The 21,991-nt window shown below is 38.1% G+C and overlaps 1 protein-coding gene across 1 annotated transcript in view; it reads right to left on the bottom strand.

The window, feature by feature from the left end:
- Positions 1-14,295: 14,295 nt before the first annotated feature.
- The window catches only part of LOC105808094 (serine/threonine-protein phosphatase 6 regulatory ankyrin repeat subunit B), a 194,232-nt gene continuing 186,536 nt past the window's right edge, over positions 14,296-21,991 (bottom strand). Inside the window, exons 9-10 of the mRNA XM_012641657.1 lie at positions 19,924-20,002; positions 14,296-14,588 (exon numbers count right to left, since the gene is read on the bottom strand). Coding sequence (XP_012497111.1) covers positions 14,470-14,588; positions 19,924-20,002 — 198 coding nt within the window. The 3' untranslated portion in view covers positions 14,296-14,469. The remainder of the gene's footprint in view (positions 14,589-19,923; positions 20,003-21,991) is intronic.

Here is a 21,991-nt window from a genome sequence, read left to right as displayed (position 1 = left end):
CACTGGCCCTAGTGCTGACAGCAGTATTCCTAGGGCTGTGGAAAGCTCTTGGACTCTCAGCGTGTGGAGGCCAAGGTTGTGCCTTCCTATGACTATACAGGTTGGGTATCTCTTATCCAAAATGCTTGGGACAGAGTGTTTTGGATGGTTGAGCAGCCCGAATCTGAAAATCCAAAATCCAAAATGCTCCAATGAGTGCTTACTTTGAGCATCACATCAGTGCTTAAAACGTCTCAAATTTTGGAGGATTTGCACTTAGGATTTTCAGACAAGGGATGCTTAACTTCTATAAACTACAGCTGAAGCTACAAAGACAGTGGCTTCAGACAAGGCCATCCACCACAGATCTACCCTTTCTTTCTATTCCTAGACCCCATCCAAGTCTGCATTATTGCTTTTTTGAACCATTGCAAGACCATTCCATTGGCCTCCTTGGCTCTAATTAAACTTTCAGTTTATTTTTAGTTAATGTGAATGAAAAATTGGGTTTTCTCAGGTACAATACCCACTTATGATAATCCTGTTCTAAAACCTTTCATCCTCCCCACTGAACAAAGGCTTGATTCCTCAGCTTGGAATCGAAGATCTTCCCAAGCTGGTCCCAATCTCCTCTGACAGAGTAACTCTCTCCCCTAGACATACTCAACAGTATACCCAAACTCAATGACTTCAAGGTTTCCCAATCAACTTTTCCCTCCACCTATACCCATGTTGGTTTCTCCCTGGAAGTGCCCTTTCCTGAACCACTTCCATCCATCAAATCCCCACTCATCTTTCATGTTCCAGAAGTCAGTTCTCTTTCTTTTGTCTGAGATTGCTTAGCTAGCGTGGGTCTCTCTTGAGCTCTCATCACATACTGCCTTGATTTTAGCTATTGGTGTGTTGTCTTATCTTCTCCAGTGGACTGTAAGCTCCTTGAGGGTAGGGATGTAAGTTACTGGAAAGGACAATCCACACAGAATCAGAAGCCCTGGGCTATAGTGTGGGCAGATCTGCAAGCCGGCCCAAACCACATCCCCTCTCTGGGGCTAGGCTTCTTCATCTTTATTTTAATAAGGATCTTTGAGCGACTGTGCCATAAAGCCCATGCTAGGTCTACAATTCTATATGCATGTATAAACCATTTAGTTTGTCTGGGCTCAGCTTTCTCATCTATTAAAAAGGATAACAGACATCCCCATATACCTCACAGAGTTACTATGAGAAACCAAGTGATAATATTCAGAAAATACAGGCACCTCGTAAAGGGAAAGCCTGCAGAAATATGAAATAATGTTTATTACTTATTTTTAGTTCTCAATTATTTAAAAGTTTTCCTGGTGTGACTAACTAATATTCAGGGGATAATACTCACACAGACTAGTAAGAATAAAGTAACTATTTCAAGAATTATTTATTAATTTTCAAGCACAACCATTTCTTATTTTATAGTTAATTTATGGGATCTTTTACTAGGTGATTTTCTCCTTTTTAGTCCACAAAAGGAAATTATAAGTATTTTACATTTTAGATTGCTTATGTTTTAGTTAATTAGACTGAAAATTATTAGGTATCAACCACATACCAGGGCCCAAAGATAAAGAGAAAAAGATACCCAGTTCTTGTCCCCAGGAGACTCACAGTCAGGTGGGGATAGAGATAAGGAAACTGAGTCCATGAGAACAGTATGATGTGTCTACAGTGGTGAGGAGAGGAGGGAGGGGGCACTCCTACCAGAGTGCAAGGGGGTGTCACCACGCAAATCTGGAAGGGTGAGTAGGAGCTGTCTTACATGGGTTGGGAAGAGAACTTTGCAGCAACCCCAAAGAACCAGGGTGCATGTGGAGAGGAAGGGCGAAATATATACACACACACACGCACACACACACACACACACACACACACACATATACATTAACAAAATATAAATTCATGTACCAGCTAGTATCAAGGCATAGTTTAGCTAACACAAAGGACCATTAAGGTAAAAAAAGTTCTATGACCTAATAGCAGTATGTGTGTATATGTGTGTGTAATGTTTTAAATACATCTAAAACTTTATCCCAAGATAAAATGTCCACTATATGTAACAAAATGTTCTAGATCTTATGACCAGATTCTGGGTTAGGAGGGCTAAAATATTCTACTCTGCAGCAAACAGAATTTTCTAAACTATATCCATGGGCGAATTTTTTTTAAAAATTGAAAAAAGAAGAGAGAAAATCGACACTTCTAAAACAGAAGCTGCGAGCAGAGATGCTTTCCTTGTGGCTTGTGTTTGCTTAGTTGGCATTTCCGTACCAGAGGGGATTTCCTTCCGAGGATGGAATCCCCCCAGCTAGCTTCCCTGTTTACCATTTCCACGTAACATGATTACGAGATGGACTACTCCCCGCTCCTTCCATTTAGGCACTTGAAGCAGAACTCCCTGATTACATACCTCCCACACTTGTCCTTTTTATGGAAATCTGCTCCGCTGCTCTGCAAGAGTTTTATACATTCCACATTACTAGAAAGACAGGGAAAACATCATTAAGATGGAAGAGATCAATTACTGGGCTATCTTCAGAAAGAGTTGTTTTCTACACAGTGCAGGACAAGATGAAATAACTCCAGGTATAAATTCTGCTAACAAAAAATAACTTGAACATATTAATTCCCTACTGTAAGGCTCTAAAGTCCCTAAAGATCTTCTTTCAAAGATAGTAAATCAATAAATTAAAGAGGTTGGTGGGACATTTTCAATCCCGTGACTAAAGAGTTTAATGATTATTATATGATTAAACCTTCCAGTGATGGTTTTGTTTATCCTAAAATTCTTTTTCAAAACCATCAGGAGTTTATGAAACAACTATTTAAACCTATAATAATTTCATGTCACCTTTAAACAATGAGCCAGAGTGGATGAGTATTACCTTTTATCACAGCAGAATGAATTCACCATGATAAACCACTTTCAACCTAGATACTCTAATGGGAAATAAAACAGCTGCATTTCTCTGTTTTTGTAATCTAAGTAAAAAATGTGTAGAACCAAGGCTGAAAACGATGCAATGGAGCACAGTGATCTTGCTCAGCTTCTTTGTCATTCGCAGAAGCAATAAATCGTATTTAGTAGAAAGAAAAGGACCCATCGAAGTGAATTTCTTGTTGAAGGGCATGTAGCTAAATATTAATTCTAATAGGAGTTTCAGACATGAATCTGAAATGGTGTCTTGCCACCTTCTGCACAGGTCTGATATTTTTTAAAACGTGGTCATAAAAAGAGGCAATCATCCATCATTGTTCTAAACTTGGATGCTAAGAAGCAGCCTGGAATTTATTGTTTTATTATAATTTAAATAAGAAAAATGATGTCGATGATAAACCTGAGCAGGGCCCTCCCCTCCCCACATCCACCCTTCATAGCCACCTTTCTCAAAGAGCTAGCTATTTCAGTCATCCAGTGTGCGAACTTTTTTTAAGACATCTATGTGTTGGTGTAGCACGCCAGTTGATACAAAGCACCTGTCTCTTACTGACTGGTGCCAAAGGATCAAAGTCAGTGGCAGATCAAAGTGGCAAGGCTCACGAAGCTCATACAATTTGAGGGTTGGGGTGGGGGAAAGGAGACTCCTTAAAAAATAATACAAAATTATGAATACAAAACTAGTTATAAGACTTTTTAGAAGGGACCCATGTAAATGAGGAGTCCTAAAGCTTCACCATTAATCCACCTCTGATAAATAGGTAATGTCTTTGGTAATATACAAATGACAAATGGAGAAGCATTGCTATTCCTTAAGGACCAGGAAATTGATTAAGAACCAACACCTTACCCAAACAAGGTCATCCAAGTGATGCCATGTTTGGTCAATGTGTGGTCAGATATATCAACAACATATTGATCAGAGCTTCAATCTAAACACCAGTATGAAAAAAGAGAGTAGCTGATGAAAAATTCTCTTTACAATGCAAAAAAAAAAAAAAAAAAAAAAGGCAAGGATTAAATCACTTCTTGCCTATCTTTTGGGTTTTCTTGACTTTTGTTCACATTTAATCATTATAAAGACTTAAAAAATCAGATTTGATATAAGGGTGAAAATGTGTATAAATGAACATTAATTAATTCAATCTTGGATTCTCTTGATCATCACCACCTACCAGCAACAAGAAAGGAAAAGCTTAGGAACAAATTTCAAATTATTTTCTTTTGGTGGAAGGGTACCTGATAGATACATATTCTATAGCCTGAAAATTTACAATTAAAAAAAATAAAGGAAAGAGAGAGAGAAGAAAAACAATTTGCTATATGAGATAGGCCAACAATTTTTCTTTGGAAGAACAAAATGCAAGTAATCTGGAAATGTAACATAGTGGTATTTGATATTCGGTAGAAATCATTCTTACCCATTTGACTAAGGAAATTGCCTTTGACTCACAGACAACTTAAGTCAATAAAGATGAATTAGTAATTAAGTCATGAAATAACTAGAATTGCTAACTACTCACCCTCCTGCAGCAGCAGCATGAAGGCACGTTCTTCCAAATTTATCTGGGGTGTCTATTTCAAAGCCTGCAGACAGCACGTGCTCATTACTAAACAAGGATACTATGCTATACTTTTGTCCTAGTTAAACCACAAGAAACATTGCAGAGACAGAAAAATCAGTTAGTAGAAAAACCAGAACGCAAGCAATTGTAGTCAGAAAGAGGTTGTCATGGAAACGAATGGTAACTGCTCAAGCTTGGCAATTTTATAGGAAGAACCGTGAAGTCAAGAAGGATTTATTTTCACATTCAGCCCTGGGTGAACCACAGCCCCATTTTTCAATCCCAGGATAGAAATTTATGAAACCAATTTGAGATAAGTAGGGCAATAGACAGGCAGACAGAACACATAGAGAAAACATGGAAGGCAAAGCAGTAATTCTAACATGCTGGAATAGGTATTTTCTTAAGTGTATTCCAACCTTTTGGCTGGTTTAAGATTTGGGAAACATGCTTGCATGCAGGGATTATTTTTAAACATGCCGACAGCAGTGAAAGCAGAATCAACCATAGGTAAAGTACTTAAAGGAAAAAATGCCTCTGGGATATCTGATGAATTAATTCATAAACAATCTTTGCCTTGCAGACCTCTACCACTTTTGAAAGCCCAGGAACTTCTTAATATATGTAAGTTGGTAGAAGAGGTGATAAGAAAGATTAGCAAAGCTCTAAACCAGAAAGGATTTCTTGGTTCCAAATAGTCTCACATTAAAAAAAATAAAAACTAAACCTAGTTGGAGGGATCAGCTATAGTGATTTTTCAATGCTCAGGGAGGAGGAAGGAAGAATGACATTTCTACCGCTAAGTGTAGGGGATTCGACCTTTTTCTTTCGTTAAAAAATATTAAATGTTAAGTCATCATTTTAAGCCTTGAAGATATTTTCTTCTTCTATGATTTAAACTGCCTATAAGCTCTGGCCATCCCTGCCTTTTTCTTACCCTGAATCACCCAAGCTCTAACTCAAAACACAGACAAGATTCTCGTTCTTGGGCAGGAATATTGACATTCAAACAGCTTTGACACCAAGGCCTGCCAGGAATGGTCACATGCAGTTAGCTGTGGAACACGACTCATCCTGCCACGTCGGGTAATGACATGAAGCACAAGCAGTCACTCACTCTGACCAGACACCTGAAGCCACGTGACTCATGTACAGGACACATTAAGCCTCATCTCTGGTAATGAATTTACTTACCCGATGATAACAACTTTCTGCAGCAGTCAGAGTGAGCGTTTAGGGCGGCTAAATGTAAAGGGAACATGCTATGGATTCCACACCTGAGGAGGAAAAAAACAGAGCAGCTCACGGTAACAGATCTCAAGATACATGCAGAAGAACAGTGACCTTCCTAGAAGTTCCCTGATGAAAATTAACCACCACCTTGCTTAGAGACTCCCTTGGCTGAAATAATTTTGTAATTCTCCATCTAATAAATAATTATGTAATCATTTTCCATCTTAAAATTATAAATGCCTGAATCTAAACCAGCCCATAACCATAGGAATGCATATTTTTAAGAAAATCTGTTTCACATAAACTGTGACTCTTTAATCTCCCTCTCATGTTTTTTTCAACTTAGCGATCATATGTCTCATTCATTCATTCAACTATTCAACACTTTCTTAGCTTCAGATACTATCCTAAGTGCTGGAGATAACAATGCTGAGCGAGACAAGCTAAATTTGAAAAACAGCTTGTTTTATTCCTCGATTTGATAAACATACTTCCTATTGATGTGTTATGTGTCAGGCACTTTGCTGAGTTAATAACAGCTGTATTATTGAAAATAAAGTTTTGGATGAAAATAAAAGCTAATGTTTATACCTTCTGCAGCTGAAACTTTATCTTCCTAACGTACTTTTATGTTGTACGTTAACCCACATCACAATACCAGTCACAAAAATACAGGAGTAATAAACATTAGTTTGCACATATTTCATAAACCTAGAACTGTTAAAGGAAGAGTCTAGAAAAGGACTTTTTAGACCGACTTCCACCATGACACGGACCCCGGGATGATCCCTTAAGGGACAGAAAGCCTTCTGATGGCAGTGCTTTTTGCTTTCAGAATTAAATCTTCCTCCTCTCCCCTCTCACATTTCCTCTAACAAGGACCCAAAGCCATGTGCTGAATTGTATGTAATTCATAACAAACAGCATCATAGGCTGGTTGCTGTGTACTTATAAGCGTTTATAATGTTAGTGATCATTTCTTATAATGTCGTATTTTAATCAAATAATACATTTCAGATGTTTAAAATCCTCTGCATAACAGAAGCAAGTACAGGACTATATCTATTTACACCATGGAGTATTAATTACCTAAGTTTCTTCCCTGGCACAAAGTGGGCCTTTCGGACTCCATGCTTCATGAAGAAATACATACGATTTGAATTTGTTAGGCTCTGGATACATGAATTTTATTTGCCATCTCAAAAGTTATTATGTGTGTGTGAATGTGTGAAACCATATACATAATTCACAGATATTTCAGAGTATTCAGTGTTGTGCAAAATCCGAGTCTGTCAGCAATTAACCATCGCTCACTCTTTCCATAATAGCTTCTTTCTATTTATTGGTGTTTTTGTTCAGTCTTCCCTCTGTTTATTTTCCTTTCCCTATATGGAGATTTCCAACCCAGTGTATATAATAGCTGGCATCCATCAAGAGATGCAATTTGCCCGTCTTCCAGGGTGTCACGTAGAGGAGAACTGCTTGTAATTGCCTCTCTCATCATTTACCAAAAAAATTCTGAAAAGCAATTGCATCAGTGACGCCCTTGATGCTCATGAAAAGGCAGAAGCAGTTGGGGGATGGGAAAGAAGCTTTTCTATTTATGCTATTATTTATATTGTTCCCTCTTGAGGCAAGAGAAACTTACAATTTTTAAAAAAATGTATAACCTGCTTTAAAAGTGCCTTACAAGATGGAACTTGAAGCTAATGCATTTACTAACTATTTCATTTGTTTGGGGGAGTTATGGCAAAAACATATGATTAAATATCTCTGAATATTTGGAAGAGGAAAGTAGATGAATATCTTCTAGGATGATTTTAAGTTTCTGAAAGAATGTGCCTAGAATCAGGGATTGGATTTCTCAAGATTTCTTTGAGCCTTCCTCATTCTTTAAATATAGATACACACGCACACACACACACACACACACACACACACACGTACATGCATATACACACACAAATCTGTATATATATATATATAATGCAGTTTCTAAAGATATATAAAATATATATCACATAAAATAATTACAAGCAAATGAATTAGGGAAAATAGCATCAAACTCTATAAGAAATCAATTGGTGAAAACAAAAAACATAAGTGATAGTATGACAGCAACAATATCATAATATATTCTACAAACTTCATTATCAATATTTCTAATCAAGCTTGCCACTTAACACCCTTATCTTTAGATAATTCATCACACTCAACATTAGCTAATTATTTTATCTTTTTCATTGCTACTTATAAACCTGAGACGATAGAGAGAACTATTCTAATTTAATAGGCCTAGTAAAAATTCTGTTTGATACATATTTTTTATTCCACAGTTAATAAAAAGTCACCACCTCAGTGTAGGAGTTGAAAACATATTAGTGTAGACTTAAGTACAACTGGCATTTGAACTTGAGTGTGAAACTACAGTTCAAATAGTAAAACTAAGTATCAAGTCAAGATTGGGAAAAAAAAGAAAAGCAGAATTCAGCATTTCTGAATCACTTCAGAAATGATTCATGCATTTCAAAATAAAATTACACCTTTATTGTTCTAGGACTGCTTGTAAAAGAAAGATTATAAAACCGTTAGGAGAAAAATTAAGACTCGGCTATCTGAGTCAAATGAGAAGCATCACTATTATTTCATCAGGTATACATCAAAGAAGATGAAGAATAAAGATGCTAAATCACACTAAAGTTAACAATGCATAAGTTACAGGAAAGGGGAACAATTCCAGTTAAATTGCTCCATTTATTTGACCAGTCATGAAATTAATAGAGCACATTTGTATTAGCTATTTCTAATTTAGCTGTTAGCTGGCATCTCCTACTCAGTTATTTCAGAATAAATAAGATCTGGACGACTGTCTTATAGAGAGCTATCAGAAGTGAAGAATGGGCCTTGGCATTCTTAAAAAGTCGGTTCTGTTAAGCTTTCCAGTTGGCATCAAGGAGTCGTAGCTGCCCTTCCTACATCCAGTCTTTTCTAGAGCCTTCCCTGTAGGCTATGTGGTAAACAACACTGTGATTAAGGTGATGGGGTCAGAAACTTTGGGTTCAAGTGCTAGTTTTGCCACTTGCTACCTATTTGATCTTTGGCAAGTACATAATGGTTCCCTCATCAGGAAAATAAGATAATTACAGCATTTATATCATGGAGCAATTGGAAGGACCCATTGAGATAAAGCACACAAAGTGCCAAATAGAGTGGCCACATGGTAAGTCTTTACCATAAATGTCAGTATTATTATTTGCCCTTGCAATTATTATTAGCTTAATTGGTAATCAGTAGTTTGTGAGTTTTTAAATTATAATCAGGTTGTGCCTCCTTATAATCAGGTGTGTGATTACTTAAATTCCAAGAATGAACTGTGACCAGCTAACAATTCTGTTATCATTCTATCCTTTATAATATTTACCTCACAACTCTCCTAGGGAAATGGGATTGGTTTAGTTTTGCTCACTGAGTGAGTGAGACAAAAATATTTCCTAAATTTAGAATAGGATGATTTTATGATTCCTACCTAAATGAAAAAATCAATTTCCTATGAATTTTATCTATGCCATTCCAAGTATTTATGATGCACCCCTAAGTTAGAGGCATTTGGGCATAACTGATAACCATGAGAACTGGTCCTTGTTATTTGCAACCTACAGACATTTTCAGTGGGTCCTTCTGAATCAAGCCCTAACACTCTAACGTGCCTTGAAAGGTCCCTTCTGGATCTGGCTATTGCCTAATCTATGCGTATTCTAGAATCTCAGTGAGTTTCTTTGCCTTCCTCCTAAGAGCCAGGCTCTGTCCTGTTTGGCACATGCTGGTTCCTCTACCTTAAACTCTCTTCTCTTTCTCCACTGCTTCTAACAGTGCTTCACAAACTAGCCAGTGCATCCCTGGGGGTCTCCAGAAATCTTTGGGCTCTCAAGCTGTTCTCCGTAAGAATTTTTAAATTGTCTTTCCTTGTGATGATGATCTGAAATAACTGGTCTAAAAGCATTTGGGACTCATCTGAACGATCACTTTATCACCACATACCTCTGCCAAATTCCAGGGCCCAAGTTTGTACTTAGGCTCACAATGGGGCTTGTGTGGCATTGGCACGGGCCACCGAGAAAAGAATAAAGATGACTCAATAGACAAATAATATGCCTGGACCTGGGGAGGGCCAGTGATAATGCGGTCCCTGAACCTTCCATGTGAACAGGGTTTGGCAGCATCTGAGTAAGGGCCTCTGTGCTGTGGGATGAGTCCAGCTGTTCCACACTTTGTTTAAGCCACTGAAAACCTCCATTCTTGCAGCATACGTTGAACTCTAAAGAGTCAGCACCTTAGCCACCAGGACTGTCACCCTACACAAATTGTGATAGAATGTCGGCAAAATGTGAACTATCCCCCATCATCTGTTACGTAGTGAGGAAGCAAGCCCCGTGCTCAGGAGCCCGAGACTCCAGATCCAGTCGGCTGAGGACCAAGTCCCATTTCCACCCCATGCTAGCTCTGCGACTGTGGGCAGATGACTGAACCTCTCTGTGCCTCAGTTACTTCACCTGTAAGGTGGGGATAATCATAGCACTTACCCCATGAGGTTGCTGTGACAGTTAATGTAACCGCTCAGTGCAGTGCCTGGTGTAGGTAAGTACTCAGTACTTGCTACTATTAAGCTGTGCAGTTAACACGAATGGTGTTGGTTTTTGTTTGTAAGCATTTTGTAATTTTTTAAATTACTGACATATTAATGTCAAAAGTCTGAGTTTATATCGAGTCTTATGTTTATATATATTCAAGTTAACATTATAATAAAAATTCATCTATAGTGAGGATCTAAAAGGACTCTCACTACTACAAACTAACTACTACTCATCCTTTAGTCTTGGTTAACCACTGCTTCTTCCCCAAAGCCCTCCCTGGCCTTGCTAGACAGGGTTCCAGGTCCCAGATTTGTTTTCCCATATCCCAGTAGCAACCAGCAATTGCTCTGGAATCACATTTAGCATGAAGGATTTTAATTACTTGTTTAAATCTTGCCCTCAATGGATTATAAATTCCTTGAGGGCAGGGGCCTCTATAATCCCAGAACCTGGCATAATAGGTGACACTTAGCAGGCCCTCAACAAATATTTAATGAATGAATGAATGTCAGAGCCAGTTATCTGCATAACTACAATATCCCTAATTCTGCCGCAGTTGAAGCAGAAAAAGAACTGAGAGCATAACTGCTAAGGTGGAAGGGCAATTAAAATCCTAGAGACAAGTACTCCAAACCTAGCAAAGCTCAAGCAGAAAAACCAAAGGGCCTTGATACCACATAAATTTGAGCACTGATTCACATTGCAATAAGTGCTCTGACTTAAAGTTCAGTGAAGCAAAAAGAATAACAAAGAATATTCTAACCAAGGGCTTACAGTAGATTCAAGTAAATTCATAAGAAAGTAATGATAAAACTTGCCATATAGAGATCTTTTAAAATATATTTGGCCATATTTTTTATGAATGAAGATGAGTTATTTTCATAAATGCTATTTGTTTACTTATTTATAGAAGGACAAGGCCTATTTCTCTCCTTTTACTAAACCTATCAGGAACCCAGAGAATAGTGATTTTCTGAGGTGCTTTTGGAAAATTTAATCTTTTCTAATTTCTCTCCTTTCCATTTTGATATTTCCCGCTAAGGTGGTTTCCCTTCTCCCATACATACAAACACACAAGCATGCAGACACACACACATACATACACACACACACACACACACACACACACACACACCCATCACTGACTTAATGAACCATTGGCACTGAAAGTAGCAAGTCTTACCCCCAGGTATGTTGTGACAAAAGAAATCAGATGTGGCTTTTTGAGGCTGGGACAATGTTTCCCTCTTCTGTGTCCCCAGGACACAGCACAGCCAAGGGAAGGAAAGGCTACTTGAACAACAATGCCATTTCTAAGGCACTTTTGCTACAGGATATGTGTTTGCATAAATTGAAGGCCAAATAATTACAAAGAAATGAACTTCATGCATATTAAATTAAATGGATTTTGGGTGGAAATTTTATGTACATATTGGGCCTAGTTTATTTTTATCCCTAAAATGGATTCTGGTTTGGAAGAAAATCAGAAATTCACGATAGTTTGGCTAAAACTCCTCAAGTAATCCAGAGTTGAAAGAAAAATACCACTGATATATTAACATATCACAGGTAAAGTTGCTTTGTGCCCAGATATTTTACTTCTGCTTAATTAACACTGAGCATTTATGGTCTCTGGCTTTGGGTAGCCATGGTCTGGTTGGGAACTCCAGAGCCTGGTAAGAGCCTCCTTAATCCTAGCGTAGAGCTTTCCCCACAAAACTGAGCTGCTCCTTTTAACTTGCAACATCCCAATCAAAAAGTTCCTTTGGCTTAAAGCAGATTCCTTTCTCTCTGGAAAGAGACACCCCACTGCTAATAGTCAGCACTTCCCTCTCCTGTCGGCCCTCAGCCTCATCCTTCCCCAAGACCTCATCTTTTCTTCTCTGGATGTTTGCAAGAGGCTGCCAAGCATTTCTAGTCTGGACGGCTTCCGACACGTCTGGACGGCCTCCGCCATGTCTGGACTGCCTCTGATATGTCTGGACAGCTATCAGGGCGATCTTTCTTACACACAAATGGGATCATTAGACACAACCTACTCTACACCCACTTAGAATTCTGTAACAGCTTCCGAATGCCTCAGAATGGAATCCAATTCTTGAGCAGGACTTGCAAGGTCCTTGTAAATGTGGCTCTTCCTGCCTTTCCGCCTCATTTCTTTCTACTGCCCCCACCCCCAACACATCAGATAACCCAGCTTTAGAAATCTGCTTTCAACACGTTCACATTTGTGTCTTTATAAAGATGGTTCCCTCTTCTTGGAATGTCCTTCCTTGCTTCTCCCTCTCTTTCTACCTCACAATTCTGTCCTCCTGGCAAACTCCTATGCAGTCTTCCTTTTGCTAAAATGTCACCTCTTCTGGGGGACCCTCACTCTGTTCCTATAGTCTGGTCCAAACCTCCTTTGTAACAAACCTCACAACACTGAGGTTATTTGCTGTTGTTCTTATCTCGACCACTAGACCGGGAGCTCAGGAGGTTACTGGAACCCAGGCCAACCTAACATTGAACTGATGGAGGTAAACCATTATATACTACCAAGCTACCAGAGCACGTCAAGTAATTCACTTCGAGCCCAGAACACCAGGCCCTCTATGCATTTGATTTAATGATCCCACTATAGCTTCCCTGGGCCATTTAAATTTTGGCTCATTCTCAAGCAAGATTTTCAATTCTGTTGTACAACATTTGACAAACAAAACAGAATTCCTAATATACACTGCCCTCCTATTGCCCTTCTCCTAAAAAGTCAGTTATCGTTACCTCCCAGTCTCTGTCATTAAGGTCAAACTCTTTATTCAGGCATTTAAAGCCCTCTTTAAGTCGGTTCTACTACATATTAGTAAGGAATAAAATAATAGTTAACATGTATTGATGGCTTAATATGTGCCAGGTACTGTTCAAAGAGCTTTTATTAACAACATGGATTATCTTTTTAACAACCTTAGCAGATACGTTTATACAACTCACACTACCATATACCAGAGATCTTTAATAGTAATGAAGACGTTTAATCCTCACAACAAACCTATAGGTAGATACTATTATTACTCCCATTTTTCAAATGAGGAAACCAAAGCAACAAGCTCAAAGTCACACAGCTGACAAGTGAGGCAGCTTGAACTGGAGCCCAGGACGTGCCCACCCAAGCCAGCTCCCAACCGTCCCACGATGGGCCCTTGCGTGGAGCACAGCGTCATCACATGCGTGCCCTCCACTCTGCCAGGCCAAGCTCTCCCCCAGGTGCAGTCCCTTCCTCTTTCATCCCTGCTTTCCTGTCTGGTGGGGAGGGCTGCCGCCCTCTGCTCTATACAAATATTAACAATTCTTATCCTCCAAAGCCTACCTAAAACTCACGTTTTCCTTGAAGCCTTTTCAGAAAATTAGCACCTCTGAGCTTTCTACTGCCTCTCTATGTTCTATGGCATATATTGTCTACAGCAAACATTTTGCCACTTAAGTCCTGTTTCATTTAGAACTTTATGATATGCTATTTTTCATGGCTCTTTGTCCTAAGTGGGCCTCGGGCCCCCAATAAAATTATGAGCTCCTTGAAGACACCAACTAGGTAACTTACCTACTCTGAAATCCCCCATAGCACCCAGCATTGTGACAGCCTCGTATGGATGCTTTGTGTATTTTTGTTGAATTGAAGTATAAAATGAAGTCAGGTTCCCCCCTCCCTATGTAGCAGATTTACTCAATTTTACCCTACATAACCATATCATTGAAACCGAGCAAGCACTCTGAATAAATTCTGAATTTGTCCAATTATGTTTTATTTTTCCTGTTTAATTAATATTAAGCATTGAAAAGAACAGAAAAATATTAGCAGAGTTAGGAATAAAGTTCAAGTCTCCTTAACTAAAACCATCAGAATAGGCCACACTTGGATGTAACTGAAAAAAAAAATCAGTGCTTCCCTATGTCCATCATTAAAAGTCACTTAATTTATTTCAAATTTAATTTGTGTTTGGTATAATGGAACAGACCCACCCTAATCTGGATAAATGGGAACTATCTGCTGCGTGGCAGAATCCCTTTGGCAGTATTCCCACAAGTGCCAATTATTCTACCGTATTTCTGCAGTAACCTACTTGGCTGTGTCAGCTCCGCTGGTTATTAAGGTGTTAATCAAAAGCTCATGACCGTATCTTGCAGCCACATGGAGAGGAGTGTTGCCATCCTTATCCACACAGTCAATTTCGCCTCCTGAAAGAGATATTTTAATAAGTTTAACACAAAGATTCAGGTTGATTCAGAGACTACATTCTGTGCTAATCCCTCGTGTTGACCAAATGTTGATTTCTTTTCTACTCCAGTGTGCATCTCTGCTCTGAAGTACAAGACTGTTCTTTAAGGGGACAAGTCACCATCTGAAATAGCAATAGTATTATATCTGCATAGAGAGAAGTCTATTAGAAATGCTTTTGAAAAACCTTTCTGCATTGTCTTATTTAGGGATCTAAAATCTTACAACTAGATTCCTGCTCTGAATGAACGACATACTCAAATTCCATAAAATATCATTCCAAAGACATATTCAGTTTTAATTTTACCTGCTGAATTAAAAACCTATATAAACCTCATGCTAAGCACAAGGACCAAAGGGGATAGAGAGTTCAGGAAAATATTTTACATAGTCTGATTATCTACCTTAAAATATGATGAGTAAAATGGTGAAAGCATGAACTATAAACTGAAAAGGCCTCCATTTATAAAAACTATGACACTAATCATTTACGGTCATTTTAATAATACAGTATTTTCATCCTGTTTTGTTTTATTTTGCCTGCTTTTCCCCCAACTTTTTATTTCACTACATTTCTTTCTTTCTCTCTTCTTTTCATATGTGTGTGCATGTAGGTCTAATTGATCTGTTTGTTCATTTATCTGAGGAACCATTTAAAAATAACATCATAACGTTTCACCCCTAAGCATGTTTCTCCTAAGAACAAAGACATTCTCACACATAACCACAATTCCATCATCATACCCAAGAAATTTAACCTTGATAAAAAATTTTATGTAATATTAAGACATATTCCAATTTCTCCAATTGCCTCCAAAATGTACTTTGTAGTTATTTTATTGTTGTTGTTTTAATCCAGGATCCAACCAAAGATTCTGATAGTATTTAGTTTTCATGTCTCTTTAGTTTCCATTAATCTAATGCAATCCTCTTGGCTTTTATTTATTTGTTTTTTGACATTTCTCGTGTCATTGATATTTTTGGAGGCCAAGGAGCCATGCAGGATGCCCTGCCTTCTGGAGTTGTCTGATGAGTTCCTCATTATTAGATTCAGGCTAAACATTTCAGCAAGAATACCCAGAGCTGATACCTACTTCCCCCTGCATCTCCCCAGCACACACATAGTTATTCCATTATGGGACATGCAAAATTTGATTGCTTGCAGTGGGTACAAAGTTTCAGTTTGAGAACAGAAAAGTTCTGGAAATGGATGGTGGTAATGGTTGTATAACAGTGCAAATGTATGGAATGCCACTGAACTGTACACTTAAAAATCGTTAAAATAGGAATTTTTATGTTGTATATATTTTACCACAATTAAAAAAAAGGTTTCATTACTGGGTTAAGGTGGTGCTTTAGAGAATTACTTAGCAAGCCCCCAATTACTAGGCACTGAGGCCATTCCCAACTTTCTGTTGTAAAGAAAAACACAGGAATAAACACATTTACAAATAATCTTTATGTTTCACATGATTTCCTTCAGCAACATTTTTACAAGTACAACTATTGTATCAAAAGGCTCCTCATAGACACCGGCAAATGGCTTTTGCAAAAAGCTGTGCCCATCTGCATTCCCATTAGCAGTATACTCAAGCACTATGCCAAAAAGAAGCCATTGAGAGTACAATATATAATATGTATATATCTATGTAAAAATACAGATAATTATTGTCTATGTATGCTTTTGTTGTCATTTAAAATATATTTCAGGAGAGCATTGTAACAGTGGAAAAATAAAAGAGAGACTGTGTATTTGTTATTTGGAAATATGTTTTCTATTAAAGTAGGCCTTCTTGACGAGTGTATTTCTATTTTATAATCACTCCACAAACCTTTCCATTTTCACTTGAAAATCTTTAAAACTTGCTTGGAATGCAAATTAAATATCTTGGCTGGGCATGCGCTCATGCCTGTAATCCTAGCATTTTGGGAGGCCAAGGCAGAAGGATCACTTGAGACCAGTCTGGGCAACATAGCAAGACAGTGTCTCTACAAAAAATTTAAAAACTTAGCCAGCCGTGGTGGTGTGCACCTGTAGTCCCAGCGATTTGGGAGGCTGAGATGGGTCCAGGAGTTCGAGGCTGCAGTGAGCTATGATCACGTCACTGCACTCCAGCCTGGGCGACAGAGCAAGACCCTGTCTCTAAAAAAAATAGTAATTAAAACTTTAAAAAATCTTTACTATTCATTTGAAGGTTGCAAATTAATGTTGGTCATTGATCACTGATAATTAGTGAGAAAAATAAACATTTGTGAGTTGAGAAGTATGCAGGGTATGTCAGAAGGGAAAATTAATCAGCATTATCTAAGCATTCATCTGAGATTAGTTTTTATTACACAAACAAGAATGGTCATCTTATTAAGTTGCCTTGGAAGGACTGTGAGCCAAAAATCCCACACTGAGTCATCCTAACCTAGAACTTGACTCTTCCTTTTCAAACTCTATTTATTTTTAAAGCTTCTTGAAGAAGACATTATTTTTGAACTTGTTTAATCTGCTGGATCACATCCGAGGCAGCTGCCTAGTACAAATGGCCGCATCAAAAGCCTCCTGATACCAGACTGTGTCTTTCAGCTCCTTTCCCTCTCTCACTATGACAATGCAGCTTCAGACAACAAAAACACGATTCGACAGCAGAGGTAGTCTTTGCTTACTAAATAAAAAAGAAAAGGGTATTTTTTAAGTGATTATCTTACGAAGCCGAATGACTCTGGAACTACAAAGCTACTGTGAAGAACTAGTAACCCTGACTGGACAGCGGTCAGGGAAGCAGAGAAATACTATACGAAGTGCAAACACCAAAGCAATTTAACCAACCAAATAAATAAATACAAAGCACATTCCTCAGTAGCAAGTTCGCTTGGTTCTGGGAGCTGAGAGATGTTCCCCTGTGGTGCTGGCGTTCCAGCTCCTGGAGGACAGAGGGGCTATTGCTGTGCCCCGCTGGAGGACACCAAGTCTCGGGGGCATGAGCCTCTGGACAGGGATGGTCCTGGCAGCAGCCCAGGATTTTTCCAGAAGGAAGTCAACAAACAGGAAAAAAAGAACTTCCTATTCTTCTCCCCAGGGGCATTTCAAAAAATGTCAAATGGAAGAATTCACAGCTCTCATATGTGTTATGAATGCGAAGAACTGTCAATTGAGAGAAGAGAATGTCAAATCATCCTTTTACAGGGACACCTCTACTTCAAATATAAGTGACTCTTAGAGTAAATAGAATTCAAGTTAAAAAAATTTTTTTAACATCATTGGTCTTCCAGAGATCATGTTTATAAGTGTAGTAAGTAGTTCAGTCTCCAATGTTAGACTGCCTGTGTTCCAATCCCTGTTCCTTAACACACTAGCCATGTATCCTGACACAAGTGACAACCTCTCTGCCTCAGCTTCCCCATCTTTGAAATGGAGATAATGATAGTACCTCTTTCTCATAGGGTAGTTGAAAAGATTTATATGGCGTGTTTAGCTAAGTGCCTGGCACAGTGTGAACACTCAACCAATGTTAGCGTTATCATTATACATAACAGGCTATATAATATAGCTGCTGTTGCTTCATCAATCCAGGCCCCTGGACCTCACCCAAACCACAAGCAAGATGCCAGTCAAGAATGAGACAGGCTCTGAAACAAAGATCCCTTGATCACTGAGGATAAGAGATGGGGTCTCTTTCAGGTCTTGCCCCAATTCAAAAGTCTAGCAAGAATGTCCAAGGAGGGCATGGAAGTCTTCTAGCCCACAGGATGGCTCGTGCGGAGGTCAAACCAACCAGCAATCCCCTGGGATTGTTGTAAGCTTGCTACCAGGACAGAGGGGAGATGGGCCATGGCCTTGGTGCACAGGAGAGGGCCACTATGGTCTGGCACACAGGGACGAACCTGTAGGAAGGCAGTGCTGACAAGGTGAAAAAATCGTTCTCTCTCCAATCTTGCCCCTGGTGCTCGGGATCGCTCTCAAAGGGAACAAAACTTCTTATGCCCCTGAGCTAAGGCCCAGTGATTAAATTTATATTACGCTTTTTTAAAAAGTTTTGTTTCTTCGTTTTAAAAGTTTTGTTTGTTTTTAAGCGGGTGGACATTGTTTCTGAAAAACAGTTGAGAAACACAGTGGGATGAGAGAAGTGCTCCGAAGAGAGAAACTTGTGTTATTCCCTCCCCCCTGTATTCATATCCAGCAAAATAAAACAAAGTGGCCTTTTCAGTAGAATGAATGTCAAAGGCAGGGCATATATTTCAAATTAGAAATAATGGGTGTTTTGCAGTTAATTCTCATTTTACCTTCCTTGGCTTGCTGGAAACTTGTTAGGATTTCTTTTCTCCTACAACTTCACTGAAGTATTTATAAATTTTCTTTGTTTTGCAGCAGATACTTTGCTTCCTAAGCATAATTTCACTGGCTGGTCTTCCATCCAAATGTCAAATGATGACTTTGTTTTATAACTTGAGTGCCTAAGATATAACTCAGTGCCACTCACAATTCAAGTGTATGTCACCCAAAATTCTTATAGATGAGAAAAATATAGGTCCAAGGAAATTGACTAATATAAGAATTTTGAGAAGTAGAAATGTGGGTCAACTAAAAATAGTTTAGGAACTGATAGACAGACGTGGAATGTCAGCTTAAGATCTGGACTAAACCTGATTTTTTTTTTTTAAATCATCTCTAAGATTTGCTGAGATAACAGAAGTTGTGTTTCAAAGTCAACTCACTCACAGATGCCGGCCATGACCCCCTATTAGCAGCATGAACCATGATGTGAGGTGACACTCCTTAGTACTTTGGCTTTAGAGACAACCCAATGGTTCAATTATACCTTTGCTGTGGGCCTGGAAAAGTACTATATTATGTGACTTTCCAAGTTCTCTGTCAAACCTGTGATTTTATGATCCTTTAAATCACGTACTTACCTGCTTATCCTCTGAGTCATCTCATTGTTCCTACCTTTGCCCAAGTAGCTTAATGAGTTTCAACTTAGGGAACTATGGTGAATTCTAAAAATCCAAAAATAATTCAGATTTGTTGCTAGAAAATGTTTGCTACTTATCTTTATTAATTTCAGAATGAACAGTAACAGGATCTTGATCCTATTTAAGTATATAACTTCCCAATTTCAAAGCTGACATGTTCTTTGCCTGCCTGGGAATTGAAGAGCTTTTAGCAAAGTACATCAAAGTATTATGTAAATCTATGCTTACCAAAACTCTAAAACAGAGCATCAAAGTTCACATTCAGATGACTGACAGCCAAACTCAGACCAAGAAACTATTCACATAAAGACACTACTGAAGCATCTCTCTTACCATTCTGAATGAGGGTCTGTGACCGTGTGAATCGTCCATGGACAGCTGTCATGTGCAGTGGACTTTTGCCATCTTTACTCTAAAAAAGATGAGGGTGAGAAAACAATGGAGTACTCAGGAGCCAGTGACATCAGTCTGAAACATCCCTATGGACACTGCTGACAATGCCCAGAAAACAACAATTCAAATTTCTTTTTTTAAAAAAGTATGATCAACTATTATAAGAGGCAAACATAATTTTGAAAGAAAAAGATTAAATGTATATGATCTCTTGAGTTACTGCATAACATCACAATTTAAAGAAGCTTAAAGAAACAACCACCTAAAATATTTTTTTTCCTCCTGTGATCTATTGATGAAGGAGATTTATTCCATGGTGTTTTTTTCCAACTTTTGTCTATAGTGCACACACACAAAAAGACAAATGATGTGTTAACTTACATGGTCTTGTTTGACCTGAAGTTGACTAAACTCTCACAAATCACTGCAACTCTCAAAACTAACCTGGAACCCTCCACCTTCAATCTAGTTCCATTAAAAACAAAACAAAACAAAAAAACCACTTTTGATTGTTCCAAAAGAGAAACTCTTGCTTTATTTAACTCATTAGAATCACAAGATTAAGGCATGCAACTGTTTAGCAAATTCCTATTTGAATGATTAGCTGGAAATGTGTGCTGAATTTATAAAATTTTTTATTCATGATATAAATTATGGAACTTTCTGACACAGATTAAGCCAAAACATAGAAAATACACAGAATCTATATACTGGTCACCATTATACCAAATGTCGAAGTCCTACATATTTAACTAAGGAGCAGTTATTTATAGAATTTCTTCTGACAATAGGCCCAAAAGAAAATATTTTTGTTATCTTAGACCCAAAGTATTCCCAATAGAGTTAATGTGTTTTCATTCAAATATTGTTAAAAAAAAATCTGTATAACTCTGTTATTTTTCTAAGTTTCAGGAGAAACATTTCTCTTAGTCTGAGGTTAAATATGAGGTTTCAAAAATGCATGTTCATTTTTGTGATGAAACCCAAATACCTGTGCTTTAAAATGACTCTTCGGTTTAAAAACTCCACATTGGAAAACAAATAATCATTTAAATAAGTATTTCTTAGAATGGACCAAGGACTGCCTACATCTGAATCTCCCAGGGTTCTTGATAAAAATATGAATTCTGTGGCCCTAACCCAGACCCAGTGAATTGGAGTTGGGATAAGAGGGTCCCCATTTCTAACATTCACAGCATACAAAGTTTAAGAGCCACTGCTTTAGACTGTGGGCTAAAACAGTTTACAAAACTATAAAGTTTTAATGCAAGAATGTTATTATATCCTATAAGTCTATTCCTTAGAAAGAAGGAAAGGAGTTACACACTTTGTGCTAAGGAAAAAGTCACAGAGGTAACTTCATCTTTATTGAAAAAAAATCACTATAGTCAAAGGTTCTCTCTCAGGTAGATGGGGGAATAAAAGAAATAACAGGATCTTGTCTCCATCTTATATGACTATAACCTAAATCAGAAAAGATTGAGAAAGGAGGATGAAAGTAAGCTTGAAGCTTTACTGGAAATAATATTTTTAGAGGAAAAGGAGACGCAATCCAGAGAATAAGAACGCAGCACCACCACTAAGCACGAGACACAGAGCAAAGGAGAGCTCCTAGAAGTTATCTGATTCCAGAGCTTTGTCTTGGCTGTCAGAACTGTAGATAGTTCCAAGGACTGAAAAGCCTGGGAACTACTTTGGAATAAGGATTTAAAACATACCCTTCCAATAAAAAAGTGATGACAGTCCAAGACTAGTAGTTAAGGAGGCAGAAGGCAGAAATTGCAGAGCTGACATTAACTTGTCCCTAGGTGGTGCTATTTCTTTAAATTTTGCTCCAATATTTTTTCTTAAATTTAATATGAAACTATAAGTAATTATTATTTCATTAAATATATATAAAGCTATACGTACTTCACTGTTTAGGAAATGTCTTCGTAAATATTTAGCAAAGCACTTTTCCACACCTGGAAAAGAGTTTAAAGGCTTAACCAAGGAGCAACCACCAACT

This window comes from Propithecus coquereli, unplaced genomic scaffold (assembly GCF_000956105.1).
Source record: "Propithecus coquereli isolate 6110/MARCELLA unplaced genomic scaffold, Pcoq_1.0 Scaffold167, whole genome shotgun sequence".
In the NCBI taxonomy this organism is placed as follows: Eukaryota; Metazoa; Chordata; class Mammalia; order Primates; family Indriidae; genus Propithecus; species Propithecus coquereli.
The sequence above is the reverse complement of the archived record's forward strand: the minus strand, read 5'-3'. Positions and strand labels throughout refer to the sequence as shown.